The sequence below is a fragment of the Amphiura filiformis genome, chromosome 16 (assembly GCF_039555335.1).
Source record: "Amphiura filiformis chromosome 16, Afil_fr2py, whole genome shotgun sequence".
In the NCBI taxonomy this organism is placed as follows: Eukaryota; Metazoa; Echinodermata; class Ophiuroidea; order Amphilepidida; family Amphiuridae; genus Amphiura; species Amphiura filiformis.
The window spans coordinates 11,622,898-11,642,626 of record NC_092643.1 but is presented as its reverse complement, the minus strand read 5'-3'; the positions used below and the strand labels follow the sequence as shown (position 1 = coordinate 11,642,626).

The 19,729-nt window shown below is 36.1% G+C and overlaps 1 protein-coding gene across 1 annotated transcript in view; it reads right to left on the bottom strand.

The window, feature by feature from the left end:
- Positions 1 to 387: 387 nt before the first annotated feature.
- LOC140135567 (RAB11-binding protein RELCH homolog) overlaps positions 388 to 19,729 on the bottom strand; it is an 80,247-nt gene continuing 60,905 nt past the window's right edge. The window contains exons 16-24 of the mRNA XM_072157106.1: positions 19,456 to 19,504; positions 17,265 to 17,457; positions 7,997 to 8,179; positions 7,658 to 7,721; positions 7,275 to 7,413; positions 6,656 to 6,772; positions 5,769 to 5,857; positions 5,062 to 5,117; positions 388 to 1,197 (exon numbers count right to left, since the gene is read on the bottom strand). Coding sequence (XP_072013207.1) covers positions 1,077 to 1,197; positions 5,062 to 5,117; positions 5,769 to 5,857; positions 6,656 to 6,772; positions 7,275 to 7,413; positions 7,658 to 7,721; positions 7,997 to 8,179; positions 17,265 to 17,457; positions 19,456 to 19,504 — 1,011 coding nt within the window. The 3' untranslated portion in view covers positions 388 to 1,076. The remainder of the gene's footprint in view (positions 1,198 to 5,061; positions 5,118 to 5,768; positions 5,858 to 6,655; positions 6,773 to 7,274; positions 7,414 to 7,657; positions 7,722 to 7,996; positions 8,180 to 17,264; positions 17,458 to 19,455; positions 19,505 to 19,729) is intronic.

Genomic DNA, 19,729 nt, shown 5'->3' with positions numbered 1-19,729 from the left:
GGTGTTTTGCATCTGCGTAAAGGATTGAATGCTGAAGGCACCTAAAACAGGCCAGTACCTACAAGATGATGGACATGTGATATCACTGGAATAACATTCAAGGCAAGAGTACATATTACATATCTCTTAGACATATATAAACCAACTTGAATTCAAATGCATTTACTCAGCTGCATTATGCATACCATGTGTTGCCCAAGCTTAGCTTTGCAGCTGCACACAAAAACATACATTTTAGTTACAGGGACTTATGATCAATCTGGTGCAAAACTCTCTGAGACAAATTATTATTCAAAATTTTATATCCCCTTGAGGCTGTATACAAACATTCATCAGCCAGGCTTGTAATGGGCTATTCCATTTAAAATCCACACTACCCCTTTTTGATTAATCACACCAGTCTAAAATGCAGATACTCCTGAAATTTTACCTGTCTGACAGCGAGGTTTCTCACCACCTGCTACATACAGCCTGCATCCCTTCCCTCCACCATGCAAAGATAATGTATGTGTTACAAATGTGCTATAAATTTTCATAGCTTGAGTGGAGTGGGGAGTTACCATATGTGTTAAAGTGTCTCTGTAGTTTTGCGCTTGATTACAGATGTATAAACTCCCTGGACATTACTGGTCATCTAACAGCATTTCTGATTGGTTGATAACTTGAAATTCTCCTTTCAACTGCCAATTATGACTAGGCTTTAAACTATTTATGGTCAAATTTGCATTTGCAGATGATTTTATTAATACCCTCCTTGATTGGTTCAAAATTTGACACAATATTCATTTTGGCCAATCGGCAGGTAATTCTCATGGGGTTAACCCACCTGACATGCTCAATAGAACTTGAATCTGTCATAACTTTCATAGGATACAATACCTCAAATCATTCACAAAACTTTTTTCCCACATAGAAATCATTGGTTAAAAACATTGAATCAATCAATTTATTGGTACAACTAAATTACTCCAAATTCCTGCTGTGATCAAGCTCCATTCCTACAAAATATCGCCAGGACATTTCTTTTCAATGTACATACATGGAAGACTGAAAGTGGTAGGGTATCACCAGACTCTTCATTTCTTTTTCGCTTGAAAGACGGTCGCCATTTTGTTTCTCTGCGCTCCAATCTTATTGAAGAGTGCTCGCCTTGCATCCTCACTGCCTAGCCCTGGATGAGACTCCATGGAGGAGCTTCTGTCAGGGAAAAGAAACATATAATGTTGCTATTAGTACAGGTTTTACAGGGATGTATCCAAAAGATACAAGTATATAAATTTTGCTAACGAGCTTTGCCCATCACAACAAAGTAGGTTCAACGCCATCGATTTACATGGTGTATTCAATTCTTTCATAAGTTTCATTGTCATAGAGTGCTCTTAAGATAAAGGAAAATTGTTCTTCTGATGTGCACTTATACTATATAATTATAAGTCCAGTTATGGACACATCTTGGCACCTGCTAGGTGTTCTATGCACTGTTGTTAATTGTACTATGGGTGATCGAAGTTTCAAAGTTGTCGCCGCAAATGCCTGGAACTCTTTGCCGAGACAAATGCGGACTACTGGATCTACAGACATTTTCAAGGGAAATCTTAAGACTTTTCTATTTTAAGAACTTTGTAATTCATTTATTTGTTGTAAACGCTATGGTACCTTGTGAATAGCGTCCTAAATACCTGTTTGTTGATGTTGTTGTTGTTGTACATGCCTCACCCAAGAGAACATTGAAGCATATGTTGCTATTTACTGATGTTGGTGGCCATGTGACATAGTCATAACTTAGTGAGCCTATATTATTATATAGCTGAGCCATTCCATGTCAACTCCTGGGATGTGCACCGCAGCACCTCTTCAATTTTTTTTCTTTTTCTGTGTGGTGGTAGATATTGATGAGAAAGAAAAATCCTGAAAATTTGAGCTTTATACGCTATTTCATTTTCCCGTGACATCAATTTGAAATTTAGGGGGGATCAGCGTAAAAAATGTGTCGCAACGCGAAAGACGATGTTTGGAGGTCCATAAATGTATAAAGAGAACCCCCTGGGGGTACTTAATTGTCTAGGGTTCAAATCTGGCATCAGAAAACTTGTACCTCCTTTACTTTAAAAGATACAGGGCCCTCAAAATGCAACTTTGTCCATCCAGGACCAACTTCGGGGGGTCAGAACTCCAAAAGTAAAAATAATTTTTTTGTCAATTTTTTTGCCAGTCGGAACCCTTTGGTAGGACATTACTCTTATCCAATATTGAGTCAATTAGGATAATTTTAGCTGAGATATTACCCATGCAAAACTCCAATAGTACATTTTTTGTACATTTTGACCCCCCTGAAAACCAATGTCAGACAATTTGCACCACCATCAACTTTAGGTATGTTGAAAATATGTTCTTGGACAACATTTCTGAGAAATAGTGGCTTGGGGTCTTGATGACTTGGCATTAAAAACATCAGTTAGGCTTGCCTACTCACATAGGAGTCATTCCAGCCACATCAACAAAAAGGGTTGGTTGGTCATTGGTCATCCCCTCAAATTTTGCTGAAAATCATTTCTAGCATACCACTATGAGCATAATGAACACATGGAAAAATGAATGCTCAACTCAAGCGGTTTTGGAGATATGGCTTGTCAAAATTTGGCCCAGATTCCCACTTTTTTGCTCTCTCGAGTTGCGTCGTTGAATTAGTAGCGTTTTGGGACATTCATATTTTGACTTTGCAAAAAAGATATTATACTGAAAAGTACTAACTGGGGTGACTTTTACCCAGAAAAACAGAATCTGGCCTCAGAAACATTGTATCTTATCTACTGAAGACGTTATGGGTCTCTCAAAACCTCTTGTCGTTTCGTTTTTGACAAATTAATTTTTAAATTTTTTTTTAAGAGACCCATAACTTTATAAGTAGATAAGATACACTGTTTCTGAGGCCAGATTCTGTTTTTCTGGGTAAAAGTCACACCAGTTAGTACTTTTCAGCATAATATCATTTTTCAAAGTCAAAATATGAGTGTCCCAAAACGCTACATATTCAACGACATGACTCGAGAGAGCAAAAAGTGGGGGTCTGGGCCAAATTTTGACAAGCCATATCTCCAAAACCGCTTGGAGTTGAGCATTCATTTTTTCCATGTGTTCATTATGCTCATAGAGGTATGCTAGAAATGATTTTCAGCAAAATTTGATGGGATGACCAATGACCAACCAACCCTTTTTGTTGATGTGGCTGGAATGACTCCTATGTGAGTAGGCAAGCGTTTAACTGATGTTTTTAATGCAAAGTCATCAAGACCCCAAGCCACTATTTCTCAGAAATGTTGTCCAAGAACATATTTTCAACATACCTAAAGTTGATGGTGGGGCAAATTGTCTGACATTGGTTTTCAGGGGGGTCCTCACCTCACCTCACCTCACAGGCTGTGTCACCCACTGTCGGATGTAGCCCTCCTCAAGTAGCTTCCATTTGCTTCTGTTCTGTGCTTCTCTTGCCCAGGTTGTACCCAAATAGGATGTGAGATCGTCACGCCATCTTCGCTTTTTGTCTTCCCTTCTTCTCTTTCCTGTTCTTGGCTGCCATTCCGTTAACCTCTTTGTCCATCTATTGTCCTCTCTACGAGCTATGTGTCCCGCCCATCTCCACTTTGCCTCCTTGATCCTTTCCATGATATCTTTGACATTTGTTTTGTCCCTGATTTCCACATTTTTTACTTTGTTACGTATGGTGATATGCAGCATTTTCCTCTCCATAGCATGCTGTGCTACCTTGAGTTTTTGTTCTAAAAACTTAGTTGTTGTCCAGGTTTCACAACCATAGGTCATTGTAGGTAATACACACTGGTTGAAGACTCTCGTCCTCAGTGTCATTGGTAGTCTTTTGTCACATAGGATTTCTTTGTGTCTGCCAAAGCAACTCCAGCCAGCCTTTATTCTTAGCATGACTTCTTCTCTCGTGTTGTCTTCCATCTTTACTGTCTGGCCTAGATACTTATAACTTTCTACATGTTCTATCTGCTCATTCTCTACTTCAATGGACTTGTTCGTCTGGTAATTTGTCATGAATTTGGTCTTCCCCTTATGTATATTCAGTCCTATCTTCTTACTCTCCCTGTTCAAGCTGTTTAGTTGCACCTCCATATCCTCAACTGATGCAGCTGTTAATGCAACATCGCCTGCAAATCTCAGGTCTGTTAAATAATCTCCGTCAATGTTGACTCCTCTTGGTTTTAGGTCTAAATTCTTGAACACTTCTTCCATGGCGGCTGTGAAGATTTTTTTTTTTTTTTGTATCACCCTGTCTTACACCTCTTTTTATGTGTATTGGTTTGGATACATCATTTTCAAGATGAATAATGGCTGTTGCGTCTGTGTATATGGGGGGTCAAAATAGTACAAAAAATGTACTATTGGAGTTTTGCATGGGTAATATCTCAGCTAAAATTATCCTAAATTGACTCAATATTGGATAAGAGTAATGTCCTACCAAAGGGTTCCGACTGGCAAAAAAAATGGACAAAAAATTATTTTTACTTTTGGAGTTCTGACCCCCCGAAGTTGGTCCTGGATAGACAAAGTTGCATTTTGAGGGCCCTGTATCTTTTAAAGTAAAGGAGTTACAAGTTTTTTGATGCCAGATTTGAACTCTACACAATTAAGTACCCCAGGATACATACTTTTGTAAGTTGTAGGGGTTCTCTTTATACATTTATGGACCTCCAATCATCGTCTTTCGCGTTGCGACACATTTTTTACGCTGATCCCCCTAAATTTCAAAATGATGCCACGGGAAAACGAAATAGCGTATGAAGCTCAAATTTTCAGGATTTTATTTTCTCATCAATATCTACCACCACACAGAAAAAGAAAAAAAATTGAAGAGGTGCTGCGGTGCACATCCCAGGAGTTGACATGGAATGGCTCAGCTACAATTATTCAGTGATACATTGTATAATATTGTTCCACAAGATTTCTCAGGATGTGTAGGCACTTCCATTGCAGCCAAGACTAATTTGCACAGAATAAGTAACTCATATATCTGTAATATGAAAGAACTGATTATCTTACCTTTCTTTACTAAGCAATTTCTCCTCCATTTCTTTGATCATTGAAGATACTACAGCCTAAAACAATAATGAAAATGTAAATAGTTATTTATCCAGCATTCTATAAGACACATTAAATACACATTATTTTTCATTAACTTATTTTTTGGTTTAAAATGTGTTTATTCTCAAAGTGAAATTACCCCTGGTAAGATGACGCACATCAAGCTGGAAGTATTGCAGCTGACGCTTTGCATCGAAAAATGGAAAATGTCTAGTTTGCTTCTTAAATCAATAGGGAATGAAAAACCACCACAGGTAGGGAGGTTAAAAGAGCATGTGATAAAATCAGGCTATCCATATTAAGGTTACGCTAGGATTTGGGTGGACTTCACCATCCAGGTTTTAACCTTAATATTTCACTGATCTTGTGCTCATTTTTCATTATTTGAAAAGAAATCAATTTTTTATAAAAGTAAAAGTAAACAAAAAGGTGGAGCATCATATTTTATTACAACAATTTATCAGCTCCCAATTTTGTTTTCATATGCCAGAAATGTGTTTTGATGTACTTGATAAATTCAAGAATGCAGGACCAGTACTCAAATGGCACAGAACTATCACATTAAGTTCCCAAGTTCGAAACAGGTATTCAATGGTGCTGTTCCATTTACAATAAATAGCCTTGAATAAAATCGAGCTAGCATAACCTTAAACCTATCAACTTACTTCATGTGTTGGCATGAGTTGTTCCATATCTTGTCTCAGACATCTAAGACCAGGTAACATTGCTTCACGAATCAAATCATCTGAAACAACTGTGAACAACAGTTAAGGAATTGAAACTTATCCAATATTGTCATTTAATTTATTCAGACAATAATAACTACACACTGTTTTGAGGTCATTGCGGGAAATCAGAGGGGTTTGTTTTGGGCTGAGGCAATTTTCCGAGAGAGCCCAAGCTCCCAAGGAAAAATACTGTGGCCCAACACAAATCCCTAAAAACACTACCTAGAACAATTTTTTTACAACATGACTGTCTCCTAGAAACAATAATTCCAATGCCCAAAAGTGGCTTAGTTGCTTAGATACATAAAAACCAACAACAAAACCCTTCCCCAATCATATTTTGTTCAAGATTTGGAATAATATGTTCCTTAGTGTTGTCCAAACTTCACAGCGCTAAGGTGCGGCATTGGCTCACCATTTCTCAAGTAGCCCAATTTTTTTCAGCTTCCAAATAAAGCGAACAATACAAGATATTTGGGCGAATTTTCCCAAATTTAGACGTAAACCACCCAACGTGGCAGAAAAGCACTTGACTTATAAAGTTACTGATACTGACCAATCAATAAATGGTCACAAAACCCATTGTAATTGCAATTTGGAGCTTCAGAGAATCAAACCTTTAAAAATTGGCTAAACTGAAAGGAAAATACGTAAAAGAAAAAACTACTGCTGCAGCCTGCCACAGGCAAAAGTAGCACAATTTTCGGCAAGTAGCGGCATGATTTTTTGAGTAGCGGCAAGTGATCGCCAAGTAGCCCAATTGTGCGCCTAAGGGGCAGCTTTGGTATCACTGTTATTACTCAATACAACCAAGTAAAGGATACAGCAACATGATAGTGCACTGTATGCTTCAAATAGAGCAGTGGCTACATCAGACTTCCTCGTATCATTGGTAGTGTTGTTGTTTCCATGTGCTATGGCTGCTAGTCTAGGTAATACAACTGCAAAAAAAATAACAGTAATATTTTATTACAGCAAGCTGCCAGTACTATTACTACTAACAGTATACAAATTTCCCGGGACAAGTTCTCACCGACCAAAAATACAAAGTAGGACTGAACAGTTTAATGTATTATGTTGCTTGACACTCATAATTATCATGAACATGTAAAGCAAGACACAAATTGTCCATGAATTATAAGTTTGATCAGCCCATACACTCAGGCACACACACCCCTCTCTCATTCACAGGAACGAGCACCGCTGACAATCACACCCTTCCCCTATGTGTAAACACAAGCAACCATGGACATTGACCCAACTGAGACCGATTTTTATAACAACAATAGAGGACACACTCTCAAATGCATTTTCAGGCTGTTTGCAGTCAATTGCATATCTTAGCTAAATGGGGACGGTCCCTGGTTGCAGTACACGGTTGGATCATAGTTTTATAAAAAATGTCCCTGTTTGCCAGCAAACACATGCAAATATCTGACTTACATTCATCTCTGAATTTTGGTTCAGCATTAGGTCCAACTTTGCCGAATGTATGAATGAGTTGTACCAGTAACGAGTGTTCCTCTCTGTATGCTGGGTCATCTAAGAATGACTGGAACTGAATATAAACTCTGTCCAATGTCTGAGGAAAAAACAGTAGTGAGAAAATTTAACTGCAAATATTTGTAACGATTTTGAGGGCGAAACACAAGACCGGGGATAGTAAGCCACGGGTATTGCCCTGGCCTGAAAGCATTTTTGCAAGTATATCTCTGCTCAGATTATTGTGCATTCGCATCATGTGGGATGCTTGGAACTTTGTGCTGTAGTATTTTACTGTGCTGTGGCATTTTGAAGGATTTAGCGAGGCTAGGGTTAATACAAACCTCTTTCTGTGTTGTGTTCTCCATGATGGTCCCAAAGGCAGGAATGGTAGCTAACTTAACAGCTCTGAAATTATTAAAAAAGGAAAAAAAATTACATATCAAGGTTAATCAAACATTTCTTAAAGGGATGATACCCAATCGATGCCTAAACCTCCATTTTCCTTCATCAAAACTAAGATTTTAGAATCAGATGATAGATCATATTTCTCATCAATAATGTAATCCCCGAGATTTAGCTGATACTGTGATGAGACTGAGAGGCAAGTCATTTTTATTTAAAGGCTTCTAAGCTAAGTTTAATTTTGGAAAGAACATACAAATAAGCAAACATCTACTTACAAATCTTGATCCCCTGATAGCGTGATGAGGGCAGGTGTCACCCTACTCGACACGAGGCCCTCGTTCATTCCTTTGACCAACACCTCAAAGAGCTTTGCACAGAATACCCGTACTGATGCCGACTGGTGTACCACACACCCCCACAAGGATGCTAGCAGTAACTCATGATATGTTGGATGTGTGCTGTGTAAGGGAGGTAATAAAGACAATATACCGTAATAATTACTGATTTATCCCAGCTCACCATACGTGTCAAACATAAGTCATGATGCGTAGTATATCATGACACCCTTTTGTCAAAACTCATACTTGACTTGTTTTTGTAAATCATTTACAGAAAAGTGTTACCATGGTTACACTGGATGGAATTGTAATTGAATTTGACTGGACTGTAATCTATTTTATTTGTTTTCAATGTAATCAAGTTTTCAATTTTTTCTTGTCTATCCTTCCTGTAAGCTTACACCAAATTAGCCTATTGACCAGACTTCATTGAGGGATAATTATACAGCTTTGTATTCTGTAAGAGGTATAATCCCTTTTTTGATACTAGGCTAACTCTTCAGGTGGGCATGGTGGTGCAGCAGTCTAAGACTTCAAACTCATAATCGCGATTTACAAATGTAGCTCGAGGTCATGGGTTCCAATCTGTATGTTGCCAACGTATGGAAGACTTAATAGGCAAGGCTCATCACGACTATGTCCTCTCCCTACCCAGGTGTACACATGGGTACCATCTTAATTCAATGACGGGAAGGTAACATAATCTATGCTATTTTGTGATCATTGGTCATAACTGAAAACCCATGTCAATTACGTCAAATTATATTACAACTTTCTTCCAGTGTTAACATAGTATATATCTCACTCAAGAAAAAAATGACTTATGCAGAATTCTGAAAATTTTATAAAAACATGAGTGCATAATATGAGTCTTCACACATGTCCCACATTTGGCCTGTGTGAATCAGACCATGTTAAATAATGAAATGTATACAATGAATTTGACATCCAATAAGTTTGTCATTCCCATATATATGTGCTTGTGGGTCATATGTCGAATAACCAGTTTTAGAAAACATCCTCCGACAAGCTGCACCTCCTACAAGCTGCAACACCATATATGGAACCATTTATTTCCATAAAAATTGAAATGGAAGTTTTGAACTTCCAACTGAACCAAGGCCCACATTACAAAGATTTACCATCAATCTTAGTTGTGTGATTTATTGCATGTACAATCTCATTTTATTGAAATTATGAATGATTGTAATTGTAATTGTAGGTCTTTGTCAAACAGGTCTCATGTTCTTTGTTACCACCTCATTGCTGTTTTTGAAATGATCAATGCGTTATTTCTGTTGAAATCCATACACATCATATGGCAGACATATCCTTAATCTCCCACACAGGAAGTGTAGATTTCAAATGAAATTCACACTCCCTGTATTTTTTGCGAAAATGAGATTTTGGTATCAAAATTTTCAGAAAAATGAGCACTTTCCAGTAAACATAAAGATGTAACTCCATTCAACACCATTCTCATGTCAGCGTAACAAAGACGTATCTCCAACAAATTGCCCTTCTCTGTGTTGTTCATAATTATTGGGCTAATTAAATATATGTTAGCTTATTTAAACACTATGACCCTTTTATAAAGACACCATTTTAATATAATCATTTTATGAAATACAACATGACCATAAGCTAATCAAAATGGACCATTTTCTTCTTGTTTTTCTCAAAATGACCAAAATGGAGTTACGTCTTCCATATTATATGGGGTGTATGGATTTCAACTGGCATAGCCCAATGAGAAGATAATTTGGAATGGCTGTGTACAGTCAGTACAATAAATAGGTAGCAGCTCATATATCATGACCTTATAGGCAAAGTGAGGGTCAATTTCAAAAATCAAGGTGAACATAATGATCAGGATGTATTCTTTAATTGGAGATATCATTGACTCCAAATTATGCAGAGATAACAAAGTTATGAAACTAAAATGGATGGAAGGTACAGATGTAAAAGTTGCACTGATAATAACCTCATTCAACATGTTCAATCATGGTGAGTGCCACGGACAATGGGCTGCTGCGGTAATCGTTGACCATGCCGACTGAAAATTAAAACTCATGACATGCATGTGTACAAGGGTTGCAACTTTTGAATCTGTACCTTCCATCAGTTTTAGTTTCATAACTTGTTTATTTCTGCATCATTTGCCATCACTGATATCTCAAATGAAAGAAAACATTCTTGCAATTATGGTCACCTTGAATTTCAAAATTGACTCTCACTTTGGATATAAAGTTATGTTTTATAAACTACTACATTATTAATTGTACTGACTGTATGGCTTTATTTGGTTGATAATAGGAATTGTTTGGTATGATAATGTCCCACTTCAATATCACTGTTTAGATGATAAATGTATTCCAATGGCAAATCATTGTTTCAAAGTGATATCGTTGGGCAGGAAAAACCTCTTATGTGTCATTGGCCCCTGAACATGTTTAAAGCAAAAACTCCTATGTAACCTGTTGGCAGTTAAACATGTTCAGGGGCCAAAAGCACATAGGAACACAATATGTGTGTGGGGAAAAAGACAAACACCCAATTGATATGGGTTGTATTTTGGCATGTCATTATATTAACAGCAGTTTGATAACATTATAGTCATCAGTATACATCTTTCTGTCAAAAAACTCGGGACTGAACATAGACCAAACATTTCTAGTGCCAATAATTTTCTCCTTACCACAATTTCTTTAGCACTCTTTCAGAATGAATTAAAATAGCATTGATAATGTACATTATTTTCAAATTAGGCCTATGCGCCACAGCATTCCGATTGTTTTTGACAGAGAGTATATTCACCCAAAATACTGATGTGTTCCACATGAATCAATAAATATACAATACCTCAAAAACAGTTCCACAACAAAATTTTACAAAACCGTGTGTGCAACTACTAGTCTACACAGCTTGTCAAAATTTAATGCAGAAGTGTACACAATTTGCTGTGGGGTCAACTTGCCACTGCTGCTGCTGTGTTGAAGCGGGTGACTTTCAAATAAAACAAAACAATGCGCTTTTGCTTGCTGCAGTCATAATAAAAACAATCATTTTACAGCAAAATGGTGGAATTAACTTACATCTTACAGCTAACTTATCATTATTCCCACTCAAACCAGGTTTAACACCACCTAAACCAGATTTAATACTACCATAACCAAAGTTTGTACAACATTAACCAGGTTTAGTACCATCTTAATCAGATTCAGTACTACCCTAACCAAGTTCAATACCACCGTAACCAGGATAAACCTCACAATCACCTAATAAAAATAATAACAACACCTTACAAAATCAATAAAATGATCACTGAAATGTCCGAATTCACAAATATTAGCAGCAAAGAAAGAAACGATGCGATGGAAAAGGAGTGAAATTCACAAGATTTGACAACTCTTTTGATGTGAAATCTGGCAGGATATTAAAGGGAAATAAATTAGATTATCTATCTACCACATGGTACATGAGTTGACAAGAAGAAATAACTACAGAGCAAGGTGCTTCTAACACATGGACTATTTCAATGCCAAAGGCAGCTGTGAATATCATTTGGTTTGTCATACGTGAGAAAATGAAACAAAATATTCTGCCTTGATCAGGAATTGAACCACAGGCCTACATTGCCACACCAGTCAAGGTTCAAGTAATTGGTTATATTGCATATTATTTTGTTTGTTTGCTCATATAAAGCAAAACAACACAATTTTAACATTGGTAAAGTTTCATCAGGCTGTGCCTAACAAATTACAAAATTTGCAGCATATTGTAGACCCCATTTGAAAACCACCCCCTTGTGTTGAAGATTATGGTCATGTCTTCCACACGGGTGTATGGATTTCAACTGGAATGATCCATTGTAAGTCTATGGGGAACAGGTTTGTAGATGACCAATAATTATACCTATTTGCCAGGCCTAAATTATTATGGACAACTCCTTGGCTAACCCGAAGTCTTGGGTTCTGTTCCTGTGTACAAATTTTTCCATTTTCTCACGTAATGACAAACCTGATATAATATTCATATACAATACACAAACGTTGATTGCTGACAGTGTTTCTAGCAGTACTACGGACCTAGCAATAAATGACATCAAATTATCACAGGTCACAGATTTCACATAATATTGTAGACTTCTTTATTCTGCAGTATTCTATACTGTACCACACTAAGCAAAACCTTTTGGGATATTATTTTCTTAGAAAACAGTATTTTTTGTGTGTAAAATATGTGGACATTCTGAGAGTCAAAAATCTTATTACCTGGCAAACTTGACAAAAGCTGCCAACTGTCCATACTTTAATGAACAAAAATGATAAAAGATGCACAGTAATGATAATTAGATTCAAAATATGAAATGATCTGCTCCATGGGGGCCAAAGGAGGCATTTTTGACAACTGAGTTACCATTACATTTTCTTGATTCATGTCGATTATTGTAATATAAAATTGTTATTTTATCATTAACTTTGCCTACAAATGACATATATTATTTTGGTGTCTATTTTAGTTCATGGGATGTAATTATCTTAGATTGAAGGAAATTTAAATGAAGCTTACCCATAAATATTTTAATGTTTTGTCAGGTTATTAAATAAGAGATCAAACAATTTTGTTCATCATATGCAAGACACAACATAATAAAGGCAAATTTCTTTCTAGATTCTCTTTCTTTCAACTGTCATTTTGACTTTCAGAATGTCATACAACAAAACATTTTTAAAAATCACTAAATATCTACAAGGAAAGGAAAGCCGTAACACGACTTTAAAAAAAACAATACTTTTGCTAATTTGCGATTTGCAGAACACTGACAGAGAGGAAACTAAAACAATCCATGTGTCAAAAGCACCTTGCACAAGAAATCAACCCATATATGGTGGAAGGGTGTATCTTCTGTGTACATCACTAACACTATACTTCCTTTTGCCATTGCAGAGGTTAACTTTTCTATTTGACTCACACGGAAAAAGGTTGTAACATACAAAGATATTCAAAGCATGTTACTGCCTTTTACTATAGGTTAACTGTATCTTCCTCTTTCTTTTATATGTGACCCGATCTGATCCACTCAGGACAAAGTCTGAAATTTTGAAAATTCAGTTACTACCTTTACTACAGTTTCTGACAGAGAAGACCGGCAGTTGTTTATATTTTGAGACACAGCATAAACACGGAAGTGGGGTTCTGATTGGCTGATTCAATCATCTGACAATCATCAGAATAGACCGATAATCTGATTGGCCGATCATGCATAAAAATGTTGGTCTCTTGAAGGGAACACAAAGCTCTGTGTATGTCGCTCATTAACAGGGCACTTGCATCAATCTGAGCTAAGCAAGGGACTGCCTTTCTTCTCTGAAAACGAGTGTACCTTGCTCTGTACCTACACATACTGATGACAGAATCCCCAGGTCTCTTGAATACTTGGTTTCAAGTTGTGAACCTTTTACATGTCCATTCTCTTAGGTTTTTTATCATTTTTTCCCTCCTCACTTTTTGCCTATATCTCAGTTTCATTATTGGCTACTTCAGCCTGATTGGATCAGATCTGGTCATATATACAAGTTAACATCCTTTAACCATGCGAGTCTCATTAAAAAACACTTTGACCAAAGCTACGACAAACGGAAGTAACATGTTAATAAAAGTAAATGTAAGATGCACCCTTTTATCATATTAGGGTTGTAATGTAATCTACCATGGCTATGGCATGATAAGAGGTGGAAACTGAAATAACATTTGGAAAATAAAACAAACGAGAGAAAAAAAATGCATAAAAACGACCCATTTGGCAGCAAGCATGAATGACATTAGGGGAGAAACAAACCTTGCAAGAATACCCATGTTACAGTTGAGCCTGAAATCGCATAAAAACAAACCAAATACCCATTGGTTAATTACTTAATTAACTGCTATTTCATAGTCACTGCAGCAAAGTGCTCTAGATCTAGTTTGGTCTAGATTAATTGGTGAATGTTTCACATTCCTTTAACCTTGGAACCAATAATAAATTTTTACATACTGCAGCAAGTGGGCTAGATCTAGTTTGGTCTAGATTAGCTGATGAGTGTTTTACATTTCCTTTAGCCTGGAAATCAATTTTGGTTTGTTTTGATGTTACCACCAAAATGAGATTTTGGTGGGTTAGTTGCTTTAAGCATTGGAGCTGGGTTACAAATTTTTGCCATCATGTGGTTAGTGATTATATTTTTGCATCCCAGACATAAACCAAAGCACTATACTTCAGTTTCAGGTTTTGGAATTGCACCAATGAATGAAAGCAGCAAGTCAGTCTATAATTGATTAGCTAGTTGACTTTAAGCTCTCACATCCCTTGTAGCCGAATGGTTGTACCATACTTAGCAGCCACTACCAGCGGTGTTGCATTCAGTGTTCAAAATAGTCAAACAAATCTTATATCCAATTTCCATGGGCCCAAACTCAAATGGTAAAATGTTATTACACAAGCTCACATTGGTGACACTTTTTTTCAGACAATTCAACAACACGTATGCATTGGTGTTGAAGTCTAACTTTGGTCACAAACATTTCTCTGGCCCTGTAGCATATCGGTGGACCCTTAACTTTATTTTGAACACTGGTAACATTCTTGATAATGCGTTCAGTTCTACATCCGATCAGATCCAGTAAAGTGAGTTGCTGATATATGGATTGGAAGTTGTTAGCATGCCAAGTGCCATACTATTGCCAGTTGAACTTGATTCATCATCAGAATCGCTAGAAATAACTGAATTGCTGGTGGCTTTTACACCTCATCAGGGATTTGGCCTCTGTTTGCTATGACTACTAATATGATAGAGGAATTAAATTGCATGAATCTTTGCACTTCCCATTATAATATTCTGGCAACTTATGTAGTGCAAGCATTGACAGCAATTAAGAGTAAAAATGCTAGAAATATTGGGATATTTCAGTTGAAATCCATATGGAAGACATGACCTTAATCTCCCACACAGGGAGTGTGAATTTCAAATGGGGTTACCTGAATGAGTTACTCATTCTAAATCTACAACCTGTGTGGGAGATTAAAGTCATGTCTTCCATAGGTGTATGGATTTCAACTAGAATTGCCCATTAATGACATCAATTGTTAGTAAAAGGTATATTGTATGAAAGATTGCCATTTTCATCTTTTTGATTATGATAATAAATCTGCAAGCCCATATGCTATAATAATATGAGCTCTATGTTGGTCTATGTTGGTTAATGAGTATACTGTTATTAAGAGGGCGGGAAAATCCCAGTCAACTGATAAGATAATGGAAAAGCCAGCTCAGGAAACAAGTGCAGCAATATAGGTTTATAATATGCTTCAGCTCCTTCCAGCAGTCATTTTGTAAGAGTATTAGTTAAGGTCACGTTAGTAGTGCCAGCTGTATTCATGGGAAGGTAAATGCATATCCACTACTGTGGCATTTGGGGCATTTTGGTAATGCAGCGTAAAACAACAGATAACTTACTGTTCATGTTGCAAATTATCAAGTACAATAGTCAGCACAGCACTGTGGTAATAATACAAAGGATGTGAAGACTTAGGTCTTAATTTCAAAAACATTTTTACCAATACCACATTCAGGTCTTCATTCCTTTACAAATTTGTTTCATTGGAAATTCTATGCTCCAAAAAGATAACAGTGACAAGGGGTCATACTTTCATTAATTTTTTTACCAATACCACATTCAGGTCTTCATTCCTTTACAAATTTGTTTCATTGGAAATTCTGTGCTCCAAAAAGATAATAAAGATCAGTCCAGGCAAAGGAAAGGTAGTTAATAAAGTTGAGAATTATAGTAGAGATATATCAAAAGTTGGTGACAACATTCTCAATATATTTTGTATTAAAATATACAATGACAGTAAATGAGACACATATAAATGTTCAACATGGTTATCAAAATATATACAAAACTAAAAACGAATGACTTATTAGAAATATTACTAAAATTTGAATTTTTTACAAATTTTCCGGCAAAATCAATCAAAATTGATCTGTTTGCAAGGTCATCTTAAGAAGCTCTGGTAGTCTCATCCCCAACATCAAAGTTAAACAATTCTACAAACATTTGTACTTGACTCACTGCAGTACCATCTGCGAATGATACAAGTACGATCAAAGGCAGTGTATATGCAAGGCGTAGTCATTTTGCGTATATTGTATGCAGCAGATACACCACCTTTAATCGTGCATACATCACACACAGACACTACTGTCTCGAGAAAGCCATATCGAATAGTTCTCATTTTAAAAGATTAATAATTTTACGGTCAGTCATATTCACCTGTATGTATGCATAAGTCAGCAAACTTTGACCTTAGGTATGAGACTAAAGGAGTATATATAATCAGCAGGATCAAGATGGGTGGTGCAATAATGGAATATCTTTAGCTTAAGAAGCAAAATAACAAATATTGCACTACATAACGTAAGTAAAGAACTAGTGGAAAACAGTTTTAAATATCGAACTAACACTAATAGTGGTGATAACTGAGCACTAGGTTTCTAAAAGAAATGGGATTTATAAACAGACTATGTCACACAAGTTAGATCAAAATCAATCCAACTTTGAAGTCATCTTTTAACTTGTACTAGTTGAATGTTTCCAAGTTGTGAATATTCTGATTCATCTTGGTAGATAGATAAAGTAAAAATAAATATTAAACTGTTCATCTGGACTTACTGTTTTAAGCTGACTACAGTATCACGTCTCATCCAAGACGCATCTTCAAGCCTAAATGGGCTGGCGCTGAAATGTTGACCAGTGACTCGGTTGGAGTGGAGCCCATTTAGGCTTGAAGATGCGTCTCTGATGAGACATGATACTGTAGTCAGCTTAAGACAGTAAGTCCAGATGAACAGTTTAATATTTGTTTTTACTTTTTGCAAGTTATACCAAAAAAAAATTTTCTTCCAAAATAAAGTGACTCCCATGTTGAATTAATTTCATCTAATTTCTGACATGTTACTAATAAAAGGACCATATTTCAAATAAATTTCAAAACCTAGGATGGTGAAATTCAGAACACTATTAATAGCATTATCTGTGACAAGAACCAAACACAAGTAACAACAAACTTGATAACAAGTTGATAAACTTTTAAACCACAATTAGTATAACAAATAATAGACAAAAAAAATGTTGCAGTATCTTTCCCCCATGCATAACTTACTGTAATTCTAGGTAGGTGACTCTAAGACTATCGATAGGTGCATTGCACAAGGCAAGCATGATGACAGATTCTTGTAGGAATTGTTCCAATTGTTTCCTATCTTCTTCTCTATTATGGCTGCCCAGCACCCCTACAGCGTACACAGGAAGTGTTGCCTTGGTGATAGACGTTTGACCTGATTGCACTAACATTTCTGGATTGAAACAAAATACAACATCATTAATATATACAAAAATAGTGATACCTTATGGGACAAACCAAAAGTTTGAAGTCAAACGTCCTATAAAGGAAAATCCGCTCATTAGGAAGCTGACCCACTCCATCCCTGAAATGTAAGTGTGAAATGCTGAAAATTACGACCCATAGGTCAATTTCGAAAGATGTTTGAATAGTTTTTTCCCCATTGTAATCAGAATTTTTGACGCCTTCCCAACGAAAGGATTTTCATTTGTAGGATGTCATCATCCATTTGTGGCTGGACGCGGCGAATGAGCCGTAAACTCGGCAAACTTCATTTCGAGCTACAGGTGAAAATATATGCAAATCTCGTATTTTGGCGAAGTTGAGATTTTTGCAGATTTTAAATGTTTAAGCTTTCTTCTAAACACATACAAAGTTTTATTTTAAAGAAATAAGTGGAAATATGAAATAATCTACATTTTCTGAGGCCCGTCTGATGAATGGTCATTATGCTTCCCTAACTTTGAACACGTTTTGCTCAGTTTCGCGTTTTGATTCATGACAACCTATAACAAGCCATAACTTCGCTTCTGATTGTCATATGAAGTTCATTGAGGTGTCATTTTAATCCCTGAAACATGCTCTTTGCAAATATGCAAAAATGTAAAAATGACCAGAGGGGGACTTTACGGCTTATTCGAGGTGTCCAGGCACATTTGTTCTGTTCCCCTAACTTCTAAACAAAAGAACAAATATACCAATTCAAAATTTACAGAAGCCTCCATGGCATAAACAAATGTTTTTTTTGTAAACAAACATGCAAGCAAACAAAAACAGTACAGCATGAAAAAGACAAGAATTACTAAAACAAAGTTGCCCATCCCGTGGTTTAAAAAAATTCCAGCAATCATGAAATTAAATTAAATCAATAATATACCAGAAGTTCAAATGCAAAACCAAGAAGTAGTTGAAATAGTGCAACTCCTGCCCTCATCAGGATTATTGATACTCCCCATTCCATAAAAATACTGAACTAATTTTTTTGGATTAAAACAATATTATCCTGTTTTGCCAAATGAAACATAGCTAAACCCTAATCCTTTAGTTAGTCCTAACTGGCAATAAAAGTCAAATTTTAATATTTTTGCAATTTGAGGGAAAATGGTCCAAAAACATGCAATTTTGCATGTTTTCTTACAATTGTAGTCACAAAATTGTAAGACTTGGCATAAGTCTAAGCATTTAAAATCTTGAGTATGGGGTAAGAGTTAGCTCATAATTTTAATGTTATATGTTATTTTTGCTAATTGGTTATGAAAAAGATTGGAAAATGTGTTTTCCAAAAATTAGAATGCATAACTTGAAATCTTTGTTCAAGTCTTTGGGCTTGATTGTCACAGAATACGAAAAAGGTCGAAAAACGCCTTTAAAATGCATGTTTTTGGCCCTTATTTCCAAAAATTGACCAAATATTAAAATTTGACTTTTATTGCCAGTTAGGACTAACCTAAAGGATTAGGATTAAGTTATGTTTCATTTGACAAAACCGGATAATATTTTTTTAATCCAAAAAAATTAGTCCTGTATTTTTCTGGAATCGGGAGTAGACCTGGTCCACATGAATGTGTTTTTTTCCTGTTGACTATGATTGTGTCATAATCGATCGTATTATGAAATTAGTATCATGTGTTTGCTCAATGTCATCTGCATTACTACAATCATGTCATCATTTCTGAATGATGAAAATTTCCATTATTAGGTCGGTTCGTAGCATGATTGTGCGTAATTACCATGAAAATTACCATGTGACCACATTTTGTCGTTATATCGTGTTTAATCAATGGACTCCTCAACTAGATATAATCCATATCACCCCCAATCTTCACCTAATTACTAATAGTATGCGTATCATGCAATTCAGATTACAAGATGTGAAAACTGAAACTGAATAGTTCACTTTGCTATGAATGTTATTAGTTTCAAACATAACAGGCATATTTTTGTAACTTACCCCGCTGATCATCTGGTACATTTAAAACAGCTTGGAACTTGGGTTTAATCTGAAAAAAGGGGCAAATTATAATAAAAGATGTTAATGGTTTCTTCTGATATGAACTAGATTGCATACATAAAATGAAACATTGAGTTAAAAGTATCATATGTGACAGTGAAACAAGGCAAGCATTTAGGAGCTCTGGAATTGAAGGCAATTCTTCTTTGAGCACATTCAACAATTATTTTATACCAGTATGAGCATTATGTACTATCTGTACAAACTAAGCAAC